The sequence below is a fragment of the Tamandua tetradactyla genome, chromosome 3 (assembly GCF_023851605.1).
Source record: "Tamandua tetradactyla isolate mTamTet1 chromosome 3, mTamTet1.pri, whole genome shotgun sequence".
Taxonomy (NCBI): domain Eukaryota; kingdom Metazoa; phylum Chordata; class Mammalia; order Pilosa; family Myrmecophagidae; genus Tamandua; species Tamandua tetradactyla.
In genome coordinates this window covers 203,995,107-204,011,848 of record NC_135329.1, presented here as the reverse complement: position 1 = coordinate 204,011,848, position 16,742 = coordinate 203,995,107, and the positions used below count along the sequence as shown (strand labels likewise).

Here is a 16,742-nt window from a genome sequence, read left to right as displayed (position 1 = left end):
ACACAAGGAAATAAGGCACTGTAAGCAAGACATAGCACAAACATCTAATAACAGAATTAGCCCTACCAAGGATTTCAGATATTGGAATTATCAGATACAGAATGTAAATACACATATTTTCAATATTCAAAGAAAATGAGGTATCTAAAACATGAAACAAGAAAGAAATTATAATCAAAATAGGATGGGGAAGATTTATAAATCATCAAATACTATAAAAGATGAAAAGTATAATAGTAGAAATTTAAAACCACAGATATAAAAAAATAGAATCAGTGAAATTAAATCCTCTGTGTCATACCTGAAGAGAGGATTATAGTACAAGGAAAAAGTGAAGACTGCTGCTTTCAGCCACAATGGAGTAACCAAAACCAAACTTGCCCTTCCTTGGTAAACAACCTGTAAATTGGACAAAATATATGAAATCACTGTTTTCAGATATTGTACAATAAGGAGCACATTGAGAGAAGGGAAACAAACAAGGTGAGCCTTATGATTGATCTAATTTTTTCCCTGGATTCCCTTTTTAGGCAACAATGCAAGGAGGACAAAGGTAAACAGAAATTGGTGGGATCTCTGAATTGAAAAGAACAGACATTGCAGGGAGCCATATAGAAAAAGAGCTCTAGAAATCTGTGGAGTGATCCCCGTAAGTCCTGTTGCTGAACACTGAACCATGTACATATGGATGAAACTCCTTTCAGTTATGGAGCTATAAGCTGAGCAACTCCACAAGATCACACAAGACTGTGGGGGCGGGGGGGGGAGAATTTTAGTTCCAGACAGCCAGAATGGAGAATCTGTCTTAAACACATTCACCATTTGGTAGGATCCCAAAAGGATTACACCCTAGGATTAGTGCCAAAATACTCCCCAAATATAGGCTAATCCAAAATATTCCTAACAAAACATATAAATAAACACTGAAAAGATCAACATAAAATGAAAATATTTAAACTTAATGCAAAGTCCAATACTACTTAAAGAAAGACAACAAAATGCAGCACTGGACAAAATAAATTCACAAGGTTAAAATGCAATAAAAAATTGTTAGACATGCAAAGAAGCAAAAGACTATGAGCCATAACCAGGAGGATAATCAGTCAATAGATGCATACACAGAAATGAGAGAGATAAGAAAATTAGTAGATAAGGATTTCGAACAACTCATAAATATACTCAAGATAAATCAAAGTATACATGAATATGAAATGTTATGAAAATTATAAACTCACAAATCAAGAAGTTTGATGAACCTTAAAAAGGCTAATCAAAAAGAAAACCCCATCAAGTCACATCAAATTATTAAAAGCTAAGAATAAAGAGTCTTTTAAAAAAGCCCAGAGAAAAGGAAACATTACATTTTGAGGCGCAAAGATAAGATATTGCTACAGATTGCTCATCAGAAGCAATGTAAGCCAACAAACAATGTTAACAGTGCTGAAGAAAGAAAAAAAAAAGTCTATCCACATGGTATTCTTTCCTATCAAAAACATCCTTCATAATAAAGGTCAAATAGTAGCATTTTTGAACAAACTTTTGTTTGAGAAAATATGCCACAGGAAACCTGCACTCAAGAAATGTTAATGGAAGTTCTTAGGTTGAAGGAAAATACTAATAATGTAGACATGAATCTACACAAAGGAATAAGAAATACCACAAAAAGTAAATATGAAAATAAATATAAAAAAAAGATAAACATAAAGAACTTTTTCTCTTTTTAAAAATTTCTTTGAAAGATTATTTACTATTTTAAAGAAAAAAATTTTATGACATACAAATAATTAAAATACATGAAAACCATAGCATAAAGGATGGTAACAGGGGCCTGGGGGGACAAGGAAGTATACTGTTATAACATTCTTCCATTACAGTTAATTCATATAATGTAATTTGAAAATAGACTGTAATAAGTTGAAGATGCACATCATAAATCTTGAAGTAACTACTAAAAAGATAAAACAAAGAGCTACAGCTAATAAGCCAATAATAGAGACAAGATGAAATCTGAAAGTTGCTCAGTTAATCCAGTGGAAGGCAAGAAAATTAGGGAAAATAAAACAAAGAACAAATAAGACAAATAGGAAACAGTTCTCAAGATGATATATTTAAATCCAATTATATTGATAATTACATTAATTATTAATGGTCTAGATACTCCAATTAAATGGCTAAGATTGTCAGACAATAAAAAAGCAGAAGCTTACTTTAAGCTGTCTATAAGAAATGCATTTACAAATAAAGATGGTAGAGTAAGCAAAATAATCAAAAGGAAATACTGTAAAAATTCTAAAGTAACTATTTTAATATTAGACTTCAGTATAGGGAATATTACAAAGGTTAAAGAGGAACATTTTAATGATATAGAGGCCAAATCACCAAGAAGATATTATAGTTCCAAATATGTATGAACCTAATAATAGAGCTTCAAGCTACATTAAGTAAAAACTGACAGAACTGAAAGAAGAAAGAAGCAACCCAGTTATGGGTTGAAATTTTATACCCTTCTCTTAGTAACTGAAAGAACAAAAGAAAGTCAGAAAGGATATACAAAACATAAACACTATCAATCAATTTGACCTAATAGGCATTGAAAAAATGGTTTATGCAAAAGCAGCAGAATGTGATTTTTTTAAGAATACTTGAAACACTTACCAAGATGGACTATATTTGAGGCATGAAATATCTTGATAAATATAAAAGAATTAAAATCATAAAAAGTATATTCTCTGATCACAATGGAATTAAGCCAAAAATCAATAACAGTGTGATATCTGGAAAATCCCTCAAATATTTGGAAATTAATAACACTTCTGTCTGACCCATGGTCAAAGAATAAGCCACAGGAAAATTAGAGCATATTTTGAATTGAATGAAAATTAAAACACATCAAAATTTCATATCAAAATTTGTGAGATGCAGCTAAAGTCATACTTAGAAATTTATACCTTTAAATGTTTCTATTTTAAAAAGAGAATGGTTTTAAATTACCTAAATTTTGTTTGAAGAAGCTAGAAAAAGATGGTCAAATTAGGCCTTAAGTTATATATGGAAGGAAATAATTATAAAAGCAGAAACTAATGATAATGCAAATGAAAAAGAATAGAGAAAATCAATGAAACCAAAAGCTTTTATCATTTAAAGATTGGTGAGCATGTTTATGCATTCAAACTTAAAGTAAGATGTTTAAGATAAATAGGTTAATTTTCATGATCTCCACCTTCAGTGAACTTTTTACAGTAGCTAAACAACTGTATGACTCATTGAAAAGGGGGTATATCAGTCAAGGTTCTAGGGTTCTCCAAAGAAACAGAACCAACAGAATAAAAGAAATATATTAAGGAATTAGCTCAAACAACCATGGGGACTTGAAAGTCTGAACTCCATAGGCAGGCCACAGGCAAAAAAACTCTGGTAGAGGCGATAGTGAAATCCTGAGTCTGAATTCAGAGGAGGCCAGTAAACTAGAAATTTCAGTGAGAATCAATATGGAGGTCTTGAGACACAAATTCTTCTGACCTTTGTAACCCTTAGTTCTTGCTATTAAGACCTTCAGTTGATTGGATAAGATCCTTTACTTAAGGTCAACTGATAGTAGATCCTAAGCCCATCTACAAAAGCCTCCACAGTAAGACCTAGGCCAGTATTTGAACAAACAACTGAACACCACAACCTAGTCAAGTAAACACATGAAGTTAGTCATCACAGAAGGTTTTTACTGTATTTCTATAATTATTTTTATAGTTAACTTGTATTTATGCCAACTGCTTCCTGTTTTCCATTTATTGTAATGACTTAAAATGCCCTTGTAAAAGAAACATATTTAGGCTGTGTGCTGGTTTAAAACTGTTATATGTATCCCAGAAAAGGCTGTGTTCTTTTAATCCAGTCTTGTAGGGGTGCACGTATTGTTACGTATGACCTTTTGATTGGGTTGTTGCCATGGAAATGTGACCCTCCCCATTCAAAGTGGATCTTACTGGAGTCTTTTAAGAGAGAAATATTTTGGAGAGAACACAGGTGCTTGGAGGTGCAGAAGGAAAATGCCCCAGCAGATGCCAAAAGCTGAAAAAGCTATTTGAAATCAAAAGCTGGGAGAGAAGGATAGCAGATATCACCACGTGCCTTCCCATGTGACGGGGAACCCAGATGCCAGCTGCCTTTCCTCTGAGAAGGTATCCTCTTGTTGGTGCCTGAATTTGGACACTTTCACAGCCTTAGAACTATAAATCTGTATTTAATAAATCTCCTCTATGAAAGGCAATCCAGGACGGTGCCATGGTGGCTTAGTGGCAGAATTCTCACCTGCCATGCCAGAGCCCTGAGTTCAAATCCCGGGGCCTGCCCATGCCAAAAAAAAAAAAAAAAATAGCCAATCTATTTCTGGTATATTGCATTCTGGCAGATTGAGCAAACTGAAACAGGCTCTGATTTAAAGAATTTTTCCAGTAAATAGTAATACGGGTATGTAATAGTTTCTAATGTTACCAGAAAGCGATATACCAGAAATGGAATGGCTTTTAAAAAGGAAATGTAGTAAGTTTACAGATTTACAGCTCTAGTGCCAAGAAAACATCCAAACTAAGGCACCAAGTGGTTACCTTCACTCAGGAAAGGCTGATGCCATTCAGAACACCTCTGTCAGCTGCGACGGCACGTAGCTGGCATCTTCAGGTCTCTTGTTCCTGGGCTTCGTTGCTTTCAGCCTGCTTCCTGTGGGGATTCTTCACTTGACATCTGTGGACTTCACTTAGCATCTCTGGGTTCTGGCTTGCTTCATCTCGTGGGAAGGCACATGGCGATGGCTGCTGACCCCTGCATCTCCAAACGTCTGGGTCTTGTGTTGGCTTTGTCAGCTCTGAAGCAACTGTTCTCCAAGCATCTGCATCTGTTCTCTCTGCCAGCACTCCAAGCATCTGAGGTTTCTTCAAAAATGTTTCCTCTTTTAAAGGACTCTAGCAAACTAATCAAGACCCACATGGAATGGGTGCAGTCATATCTCCATCTAATCATAAGGCCACACCCACAATCGGGCATGCCGCATCTCTGTGGCAATCATCTAATAAAAAATGTCCACCCTACAGTATTGAATCAGGATTAAAAGAAATGGCTGCCTGCAAAAGTTTGGATCAGGATTAAAGCATGGCTTTGCTGGGGTACTTAATAGATTCAAGCCAGCATAGGGTGGAATGTGGATATGGCGAAAATCATGAAAATGATTTGCTAACAAGTGAAGTTTGGAGAGCAGTGGGCCAGATGATTTCTGAGGGCCTTGCTAGCTGACAACTTCTTCAGTTGAATTTGATAGGACACGTGGTCATCCAAAACTCTGTGTGTTAACTGTAAGATCAGAAGAGGAAAAAATCTATCTGTATACATTGGCACAAAATATCTGAGCATTATTCATAAAAATATGAGCAAACTATAAATTTCTGTCTAGTGAAAATGAATACTAGTACTTTAGATAATCATTTCTCATTTTGAATACTCTGTGATGTGACATGGAACATGAGCTGTACTGTAAATAGAACATGTAATTGAGATAAAATATACTGACAGACTCATTTTTTAACTGGGAAGTTAAAGTCAATCTTAGTGAAGATTTAACATCTTCTTTAAAAAAAGTCCTGGAATGAATTTTTCTAAAAACAGAGGTCCAAATTTAGTAAAGAATTAGTCCAGGAAATTACTTTTTATCCAGACAAAGAAATGGTTTTGGAACCCCTTCCTTGTGCCCAGCAATTTAATCATTCATTCTTTATGGGAAATATGTGTAATGTTTCCATTTTCCATCAATGAACTTTTATATCCTTTGAATTTAACTAAATACGATCTCTTTGTCTGCATCCGTTCTCTCCCCCATTCTTCCTGCTTAATTCGGAAAAACCACATTTTAGAAAGGAAAGTCAAGTGTTATTAAGAGTCTGCTTTCACCACGTGTTAGCAGCAGAGCATGCCATAAACAACCACACCTCAATACCATACCTATCCAAAATGCTGTGAGAAGGAATCTTAGGGACAAGAGACAAAGGTGGATAGGAAGCTGTTTTAGTTTGCTAATGGCACCAGAATGCAATACATCAGAAATGGACTGGCATTTATTAAGGAGATTTTTTTTAGTTACAGATTTACAGCTCTTCAGAGAAAGGCAGCTTGCTTTCATCTGGGTTTCTCTGTCACATGGGAAGGCACAAGGTAGTATCTGCTGGCTTCTCTCCTGATTTCTGGGTTCCAACACTTTCCCCAGGGTGGTTCCTTTCCGCATCTCCAAACGACTGGGTCTGAGATGCTAAGCATTCTTCTGACTTCTCTCTTTTAAGTCCCAGCTAATTAAATCAAAATGTCACTCACTGTGGAAGGTGTTCAGCTGACCATGGATGTAATCAACTATAGATGAATTTCATATGCTGATGATTTAGGTCCCCAGCAACAGAACAGCTGGGTACCATCACCTGGCTAAGTTGACTCCTGAACCTATCACAGAAATTTTGTGCTGTTCCTTTTGTGATATTTCATAGTTAACAAGTTCACACATCAGAAAAGAGATCTTTAGTCCCATCCCCAAAAGTTATACTTTGAAATCCTAGACTGGAACTCATTAAAAATAATTAAATATAACCATTTCTTGGAGAAAAAATAACAGTAGTAATTTTGAGATTACTACTCAAGAGGAAAAATATATAAACTTTTCTGCAACCTATATACTATGTTGAGTGATAGAGACCAAATGTCTTACATTGGATTGCCTGGGAACAGACCCTGAAAAAGAGAGTAGTGGGCAGATAATTTCTTAGGGAGTGCTCTCCAGAAGTACATGTAATATGCGTAAGAAGGTGGGAAGGCAGAATTGGACAGGGGTGAAAGCTTCCCCCAAATGTGGTTGCAGCTGAGGCTTCAGCCTACCGTACAGAAGAATCCGAAGCTGGGAAGGTCTGTCAAGTTTGGTGCAAGTTGAGACAAGGGGGTGAGATTGTTTTAACATTTTTTTCAATTGTAAAATATAACCGATATACAAAAAGAAGCAATAAACTTCCAAGCACATTTTAACAAGTAGTTATAGAACAGATTTTGAAGTTTGGTGTGGGTCACAGTTCCATGATATTTTTGTTTTTTCTTCTATCTGCTCTAAGACAGTGGAGACCAACAGAAATATCAATATAATGATTCAGCAGTCATACTAATTGTTAAGTCCTATCTTGTCTGATATACTCCTCCTTCTCTTTAAATAACACATATACCTAAAAGCAATAAATTTCAAAGTACATCGCAACAATTAGTTGTAGAACAGATTTCAGAGTTTGATATGTTACAATTCCACATTTTAGGTTTTTATTTCTAGCTGCTCTAAGGTACTGTAGGCTAAAAGAAATATCAATATAATGATTTAGCTCTCATACTCATTTGTTAAACCCAGACTTCTCTGTATAACTCCATCATCACCTAAGGGGGTGGACTTTTGTATCTCCTTGTCAGCTGGCCACTGGAACACCTGCCAGGAAGGGTCTGACCATGGCCTGGCAATTTCCTACCCAAGAGTAAATCCCAGAGGGAATGGCTAGCAGTCAAATTCTCAGCAGCCAAGTGTGCAATGTCCTGGAGAGGAGATTTCCAGAATCCAGCACGCCAAGTGTTCCCACCTAGATCTTGGGGGGCTCAGATTGGGAAAGCCACAAGACCAAAGAACACACCAGGCACAGAGTCAGACATGAGTTTATTAGAACTTAAGAACAGGAGAGTGTCTCGGGTGGCAGCAGACCAGAAAATGGAAGTAGTGATCTGCAAAGGCAGGAGTGCAAGGGGCAGCTTATAAGGGTTTACAAGACATTCCATAGGAGATGGGAACAGAGTTTCAGCAGGGTCTCATGAAGCTTGGGTCTGGAGATTTGTTATCAACATATATGATAGGAAAGAGGAGTTTTAATGTTTTACAGGATAAGTGGTTTATGATACCATCTGTACATTGTTTTTTCTCTGAGGAGATCTGTTGACCTTTAACTTCTCAGTCACCTAGGCAGCTGTGTGCAGCAACTTACTCTCCATAATGAGGGGGAGCCCAGGCCCCAGGTCCCCACACCAAATTACCCCATTTTTCATTGGCAACAGAGAAATATGCTTTTGCTTCTTGTTTGCAGGCATTAACAGCAGTCTCTTCTATACTACTGGACTTACTGTAAGTAGTGTTGAGAGTTGGTATTTCATGACTCTTTTCACATTTCTGTGCCATCAGGGTTTTCTGAGCAAAGAGCACTGGAACCTGGGTTAAATGATGATTGACTACTAACCCTAAAGATAGAGACTTTGGAGAAGTATAGAGGTTTATATCCCAGGAGCCACTTATTTACATTCCAGAGTGGTGAAGTAGATTCCCTCCCTCCTCTCTGCAGAGAGATTTGGATTTGTTTATAAACCACAAAAAAAAAGTCTCCCCACCCTCCACCCTGTACCCCACCCCCACAGAAGAGGAGGGACCGATGCATCAGCAGCTCCGGTAGGAGCTCCACGCTTCATAATTTGGAAACCCGCCTACTGTGGTACAAACCTGGCTGAACACATGGTGTTCGAGGCATGGGAAACTGACTTTAGACTTGATCCCTAATCAAGAGTTCTTGTGTTTCAGGTAGTGTATTTGTGTGTGTTTATAAATAATATATATAAATATAAATGTGCCTTGTAGTAGGCAAATAAGTGAAAACTCAAGTTTACTTAGGACCTGCTTTCACTAAGTGTTAGCAGCAGAGCATGCTACAAATTGACACTCCTCAAATATTCAGAATGCTGTTAGCCTGCAAATACAGTAGCATTTGTTCAGCTTCATACTAACAGGCAGAGCTATCTTAATTGAGATATAGGGCCCAATTATGAAGCTAGATACTTTAAACAACAGCTTATCTGTCTAAGGAGTATGTCATGTGTCCACAGCTCTGTTTAGATATAAATGAAAGTATTAAAAAGTCTTAATAATGTAAAGTATACACACGGATAACTCTAGTGCAAAGTAGGAAGCATTAAATGCCACCAAAAAGAAAAACAGATAAATTGCTATGACCATTCAAGAGAAGAAAAATGTCCCCAGCTGGGGGCTTAAGGAAGGCTTCAGGGAAATGGGAGCATCCCAGCCAAACCTTGAGGGTGGTAAGTAAAGATTGGAAAAGCATATTACTAGACTTTTCCTTAATGATTTCTATAATTTACTAATAGAGAATAACAGTATTAATGAGTATTTGTAGGCCAGTCACTAAATAAAATGTATTAAATGAATTTTATTTTCAAGTTCATTTCCTCAAAAAGTACTTTTGAGATGGGTATTATTATTTTGCCTAGTCTAGAGAGGTTTATTAACTTATCCAAATTTAATAAACAGCAGACTGTGCTCTATAGCAGTTTGACTCCGGGGTCAGTGCTCAAAACGCCCTGTTCTCCAGCATTCGGTCAGAGGAAATTGCAGGGGCAAAGGCTGAGAGACATGGCAACCCTGGCGTACTTGAAGAGCAATGGACCACTTTGTTTGCTCATGTAGTGACTAGGGAGGAGGGAGATGAAGCTGACAGCCACTGGAGAAGGCCGTGAATGATGGAGTTTAGATTCAGAGAGTGTCTGATGGTTTTTAACAAGAACGATCAAGGATACGCTTTAGGAATCTCAATCTGGCTGCAGCGCTAAGAAGGTGTTGAAAGTGGAGGCGTTGCAGCTCAGCTATGGGAGGCTGATACCATGATAGTCCAGGCAGGAATTCATGGAATGCTCACATTTGAGGGCTAATATCTGGTACCAACTATTCCTGCAACATTAGATAAATCATCAGACCTCTCTAGGCTTCTGCATCCTTACCTAGAGAGCTCCCTTCCAAATCTAAAATTCTAGGAATTTTGAAGGACCTAAATTAGGATAATTTCAGTGAGCACCAGGACAGGAGTATGTGAATGTGTAAAAGATACTTTAGAGTTGGAACTGAAAGAAATGGCAATTGATTGAATGTAAAGGGCAAGAGGGAGAAACCACTGCAAGATTTTAAGCCCACATACTTTAGGAAGGTCAATGGAGAAAAGGAGCATAGGAAGGAGGTGGGAGGGCAATTAGGTTTCATGGTAGATACATTGATTTTGAGATGTTAATGAGACAGATTAGAGATGTTCAGAACAACAAATGAAAAGGATCCCTGAAACTAGGAACAGAGATCCTGGCTCAAATTCAGATTTGGAAGTTATTTTCAACATCAGGTGAGTCAGTGAGATTGCTTAGGGACAGACTGTAGAAAGGAGAACTGCAGGTCAATCAGAGTTGGCTAGAGCAACAGAGAAAGACAGAGAACCAGGTTCCAGGAAAGGAGCTGCTACAAAGGCAGAAATTTACGGGAGGCCTGGGAAGAGAGCTTCAAGGAGAAAGTCTGTCAGAACAAGCGCTGTTGAGTGCTACTGTAAAAAGTGCTAATCCTGAAAAGAGATGTTGATATAAATAAGGATTTTCAGAGAGAGGGAATGGTAAAAACATGAGGCTGTAAGAATTAAAAATATTTAGCAAGACTTATAGGGAAAATGACTTGATAAAGCAACAGAACTGGTGTATTTTTCTCCAGACACATTGCACACATACCACTAGCATTAAGATTGCCTGGGGAGGTTGTTTTAAAATGCAGATTTCTGAGCCTTCCTCCAGAAAGACTGTATTACAGTCTCTGGAGTTCACGTATCTCCATTGTGAATACCACTATCCCCAAGTAATTCCTGTACAGATTGGCCAGACAGATTTTAACCTATTTTACAAAAGAATGGAGGCCCTCAGTGGAAAGGGATTAACCTAAGAGAGAAGACAACTGGTGGAGAGTCACTCTGAAAGGGCAAGACAGGATCTAGGGCACCAGCAGAAGGATTCACCTTGAAAGAAAGAGTCCTCCTATGTCCAGTGATACCTTGTTCACTATGGTGATGACCCAGGCTCAACAGAGCAGCCAGCATGATCCCTATAAAAAGTTCTATTTCGTGCCTCCGCTCTTGGTAATAACATCTTCCCATCTACAGTGAGAGCCTCGATGCCAGAGATGTACCAGAGGCTGAAGTCTCCACTGAAGCCAGAGCCCCTGAAAAGTTCCCCATCTCTCCTAGCAGCAGTGAGGAGGGCACAGGCAGCTGGTCCCAGCTTGCCAATGAGGACAACCCAGACGACACAAGTAGCTTTCTGCAGCTCAGTGAACAATCCATGAGGTACCTGCTCTTTGCTTGACTTCTGAGGGAAACAGGTGTCAACAGATCCTAACACCACATTTTAATGGTTCTCTGTTAAAGGTGCTTAATAGAACAAAAAGGAAAGCTCTTCTGGGTCAAGATATCTGGCTGTCATGTTTTTTGCCATGAGGTATCTTAATATCCAGTTATGGCTTAAATTACTTTGGCCAAAGATAGAAGTCTACTGTGTTCCCTTCTCTGCAAGCCCCAGCTGTTGCATTCAATGATGACAAGTGTGAATTTTTTAATAAGAGCTGCTATTACACCTTGTGTGTTTAATACCATCTTTCTGGGTCATTTGTATTTCAGATGCAATACAGGCTGGGTTTACATGCAGCAAGTGTTACTGCGTTGTGCCTTGTTGTTTGGCCTGACAGTTCCTCGCTTTCTCTCCCCTGACCCCTGTATTTTTGCTCTGGAAAAGCTAGAGAGGGACTTATGGGAGATCAGATTTGATGGGAATCAAATCAAGCAGGAACCTTGAACTGAAAAATATTCTACTCTGAGGGAGAAAGCTCCAAGAGAATCTCCATGTTTCTGCCCAAAGTCTTCTTTGATCATGAACCAATAAATTCATAAACTTTCCATATAGTTCAATGGGAAATATGGCTCAGAAGCATTTGGGTGTGTGGCTGTTTGAAAGTTTTATTTCTGGTAGTTCAGACTTTATTCTTTTGCAAATTTCACAATGTTAAACAATTTGTCTAAAATTCTAAAATTTAGAGGGAAATATCCCAAGATAGAGATGAAGATAACAGAAACCTCAACTTTTTAGTCTAAACAGCAGAAGTTTATAGGGTTAGATACCTCCAGTGCAATATTTAAATTCTCATGTTTCAATCTGTGAATGTGTTCAGTATCCCCTGAAACCCAATGTAAGAATGTAAAATTGAGGGAGTCTAGTTGTACTCAAGGCTCTGGGAAAACTGTCACGGTAGATGACACAGCAGCATTTGCCCTTTGAAAATCTTGATTGGTAGAAATGTCATTGGGAAATGGAGAATGCATGAGGAAACTCAATGGGTTTAGTGAAATTGGATGAGTTCCATTTCACAAGGACAGACAGAGCCTAAAAACTGGCTCAATAGTACTGTGTTTCAGTAAGTTCCAGGCTAGTAAGTAAATCGTGTTCCTTGGGCAATCGACAAAAATGATGCAATCCAGCATCCCTCCTTCTGCATAATGCATAAGGTCTCAGGTATTGCTCCTTCTTAGAGATTTCAAGACAAAGGAGATATAAAATGTTGGCATTGCCGAACTTTGTACTGGAAATTCTGTAGTCCCATAGGAAAATGAGTCAGGTACTCATCCTATAGAATGTCCCTCAGAAAATAATCCTCTGAATGGCAAAGGGAAAACATGAGTCCACTGGTTTCTGTCTAAAGCTGAAACACAGGCAGATAAACCTTCTGGGATCTTCCACAACCAGCATGCTCAGAAGTATCTTAGTCTCTGGGTGTGTACCCAGGGAATCTCTTGCTGATAAATAAGCATCTTTCCTGTAACTACAAGGAGGAAGAAAAAAGTCATGCTGGTTGTTATCCTCTAGATGTGATCCACCAGATGTGATGATGCTTCAGAAATTAGAAATTATTATTATTGCTTTTCGCTTGAGCCTGTTAGGCTTATGTCATTTGTTATGTATTTCCTTAATCTGGTCAGAAATAAATGACAATTTAAGGGTCTTAGAGTTATAGCAATATTATTCTGGGAACCAAAAAAAAAAAAGGATTTCTTAGAATGCTGGAAACTGAGGGTCGACAGTGTGGCCAGGTGGTAGAGACTGGCATTAATGTGTAAACTTTTGCTTTGTCAGCAATGGCAACAGTAGTACCACTAGCAGTCTTGGCATTATGGACCTGGACATTTATCAGGAAAACATGCCATCTTCTCCCATGATTCAGTAAGTAGCCACTGAGATGCAGTGATTGTGAGCCCACTACTCCAATTTCATCTGGGATTCCATCTTAATCATCCAGGCCGTGCCCAACCACTGATTTCATCATGTCTGTGCTCCAGGGCTCCCGGCACTGTGGTTCCCTATTACTGAAGTAAGAATTAGCTCAGACCTAGGAGAGGCCCCGCCCTACTAGCAGGGTGCTTTCTGAGTTTCAAATCTGGTCCCATTATATAATTTTTTCAGGTAGAGCTTATTAATATAATCAGAAGTATATGTCATTTTACATCATTGGACACATAGAAGCAAAAATCCATGTAAACTGTATCAATCCAGCCGAGGAGGACTATTGTTCAACAGAACCTGGTGTGGATGGCATCTCCTTCACTTGTAGGCACTTGGGCCTGTCACTGCCAAATGTTTCTCATTCCAAGTAGTTGCCATGATAGGGATGAGATGAGATGTGCCAAACCCAGCTAGTAACTCTCATCCCTGCAACATAGGGACCCTCTCAAAGACCAAGGGAAAGCCACACTTAGAGAAGCATACTGTATTAAAGCATGGCACAGACAGGGAGGGCAACATGAGATCGGGATGGATGAATTTTAGGGTTTGTGATTATTCTGGAAAATTAAATAATTGACACCTATTTTTGACCATTATGGCTTAGCTTATTATTGGAGATGTCTGAAATTTCAGAAAAATGAAAGAGAAGTATAAGTCAAAAGTTGCTCCCTGACCTATTTCCTCAGTCAGTATCTAGAGCTAAAACACTTTTAATTCACCATTTAATCAGGTGTCCAGCCTGCAGTAATATTCCTCCATGGTTGAAGGTTGCAGTTCATTCTTTGTTGCTCCACACAGTCATTCTTCAAAAGGAGAGATGAACATACACATTAATTGTTTTTTGTTTTATTTTGTTTTTAAAGGAGAACGAGGAAGGAAAAAAAAATCTTCTTTGGAGAGAATTGTTTTCTCCTTCAGGAAACAATTACTTTTTCCATCTTTCTCCATGGTCTGAGACTAGGACCTCTAAATGTATTCAGGGAAACATGCATATTCAGCATTTTGCAGAAACTCTACCTACTATATGTCATTTTCACTTATGTCGCTTGCATAGAAATCTAGCACAAAGTCTAGACCTTTGGGAAACTGACCATTATTCTGCAAATTATTAGGCATGAGTCACAGAATGGCTGTCCAGGTCCTCGTCAACCACAGGCTCCTTCTCTCAGCATCAGGAATGCAGTAACTTATCAGTCTGATCTTAGCAGTAACAGAGAATATAAGGGAGAATCTTCTGTCATCAAAAGATACATTATTAAGAGGCTCTGCACTCTAATTTTAGACAGGACAAAACTATAGGAGAACCATGAGCCTATATGCTATATGTGCATTTAAGCTATATGCTCTCATTTTGTAAGCATTTACCAAGTCCTCCCCCTCTGTACAAGGCTCTGTAATAAGTCCTTACCGTATGAAAACTCTTCAAATATTAAAAGTTACCGTATCTAATGAAATGCTCACTTCAGCTATGAGTTCCTGGTTCCAAACCACCTCCCAGGCTGCTACACCCTCCCAATAAAAAGAAAGAACAGGGAGTATTTTGTTGTATAATTTAAAGTACTAATGGAAGTATTTTGTTGTATAATTTAAGGTCTGTACTTCATTGATTGTCTTTTCCCTTCTTTCAGATAAAAGAACCATATGCACATAGAAAAATTACATTCTTAGATTAAAATGCAGGCTTAAGTTAGATTCTTTAGATTAAAATCCTGTCATAGGTTAGATAAAAAAAAATCATCATAACAAGATGGAAACATATAGTCCTTTAAATCACAAGTAGAACACAGGAAAAGGATAAAACCCAAATCAGAACTAATGACCTACAAAAGCTCCCTTTGGCAGTTCCAACATGTGAAGGAGGCTTACAGAAGAGAAGCTCAAGTAGAACAGAAGGACATATCACTCAGAAAGAGTCCCCCACCGATTACCCAAAGTAGACCTACGCAGTTCAGCTGGCCTCCTTCGGGATGAGGGCAGGTTTAGGATATTTATTACAGAACCAGTAGTTCCACTTAGTAGCCACGTTGGTATGTTCCCAGCATTACATCAGTCTATGAAAATGATAAATCTAGAATAAACTTGGAAAACTTTTAGATCAATAAGACCCATCACCTCATCTTCCATTTACAGCCTATTCTTCCTAAACCTTACCAACCATATATTGTTGTTTTCTCCCCAAGTGAATTAGTAGAAGAAAAGGAGATTCTTAAAGGACAGTCAGAAAACATAGAGGGTAAGCCATGTTCCCATAATTTGAACACACAATTGCCTACAATCTCCCGGTGGAAAGCATAGTAAGGCTGTGCTTGTGTCTGTGTTCAGTACGGCCCTCTGGACAGCCAGTGGGAACAGCCAGCGGCCAGAGGAGCCTGCTGGTGATCAACTTCGACCTGGAGCCAGAGTGTCCTGATGCTGAGCTTCGAGCCACACTGCAATGGATAGCTGCCTCTGAACTTGGGATTCCCACCATCTACTTTAAGAAATCTCAGGAAAACAGGATTGAAAAGGTAATCATTTTCTGCATTTGGGTAGGATATCATAGAGTTTTGTGTTTTCCTTAATGCTGTAAACTCGGAAAATGACCAGTGTATCCATTTGGGTTGAATTGTTTGGTTTTGACTTTTTTACCTTAAAATTGTAGCAAGGACTTTGAAACATTCCACTTACTGAAATATAATCAAGATTACTTCTTCTTCCACCATCAGTTGTCTCACCTAGTTGATGATGATGTGTAAAGTAAATTGGAGAGATACAAGCTTTTGCAGAGTCAGTTATTTTTCAGAACCCTCTTGCTCTGGAATCAACCATTTCATTACCCTCATTTAAATAAAAAGTAAAAGGAAAGGAACTGATACCTAATAAAAGTGAGGCCATGCCAGTCTTTAAAACAGGCTGAACATGATGTCTCATCATTCCCCACTTACCATAAGTATAAAGCTGAAGAATAGATCCTCACCCCAAACCATAATTAGCAGCAGTCATCACTCCAATGCCACATCTCTAAAACTTACCACTAACTTTGGTTGAATCTTAACTATTAAGATCCAGGCATAGGCAGGCCACAGTGGCTCAGCGGGCAGGAATGCTCGCCTGCCATGCCAGAGGACCCGGGTTCAATTCCCGGTGCCTGCCCATGTAATAAAAAAAAAAATCCAGGCATGACACCCCTCTTCCAATGTCATCAATCTCAGTTTCCCTTAATATGAAAGCATATTCCTTTTTAACAATTTCAAATGGATAAATACCATTTTCCTATGGTTGTGTCACAAATCACAAATTTAACAGCTTAAAGCAATACCCAGTTCTGTAGGCAGATGCCTGGGCAGGTTCAACTAGGTTCTCTGCTTAGGGTCTTACCAGGCAGAAACCAAGGTGTCACCTGGCCTCTCTTATCTGGAAGCTCTGAGGGAAAAATACACTTCCAGAGAATGTAGGCAATTAAACTAGGCAGAATCCTGTTCCCTAGATTTTCTATCCCAACCTCTGGGGCTGAAAATGATGTGATATCTGGCCCTTATTAGGTAACCATACATATCCAAGGGATTCTTCAGTTGACTTTG

At 38.4% G+C, this 16,742-nt stretch overlaps 1 protein-coding gene across 4 annotated transcripts in view; it reads left to right on the top strand.

Annotated features, from left to right (window-relative positions):
• Positions 1 to 16,742, top strand: part of SPHKAP (SPHK1 interactor, AKAP domain containing) — a 237,239-nt gene that overhangs the window by 212,441 nt on the left and 8,056 nt on the right. For 3 of the 4 annotated variants that reach the window (XM_077155349.1, XM_077155348.1, XM_077155346.1), the window contains 4 exons: positions 11,016 to 11,198; positions 13,036 to 13,122; positions 15,363 to 15,415; positions 15,505 to 15,689. In XM_077155349.1, coding sequence (XP_077011464.1) covers positions 11,016 to 11,198; positions 13,036 to 13,122; positions 15,363 to 15,415; positions 15,505 to 15,689 — 508 coding nt within the window. The remainder of the gene's footprint in view (positions 1 to 11,015; positions 11,199 to 13,035; positions 13,123 to 15,362; positions 15,416 to 15,504; positions 15,690 to 16,742) is intronic. The other variant, XM_077155347.1, reaches the window with a different exon arrangement.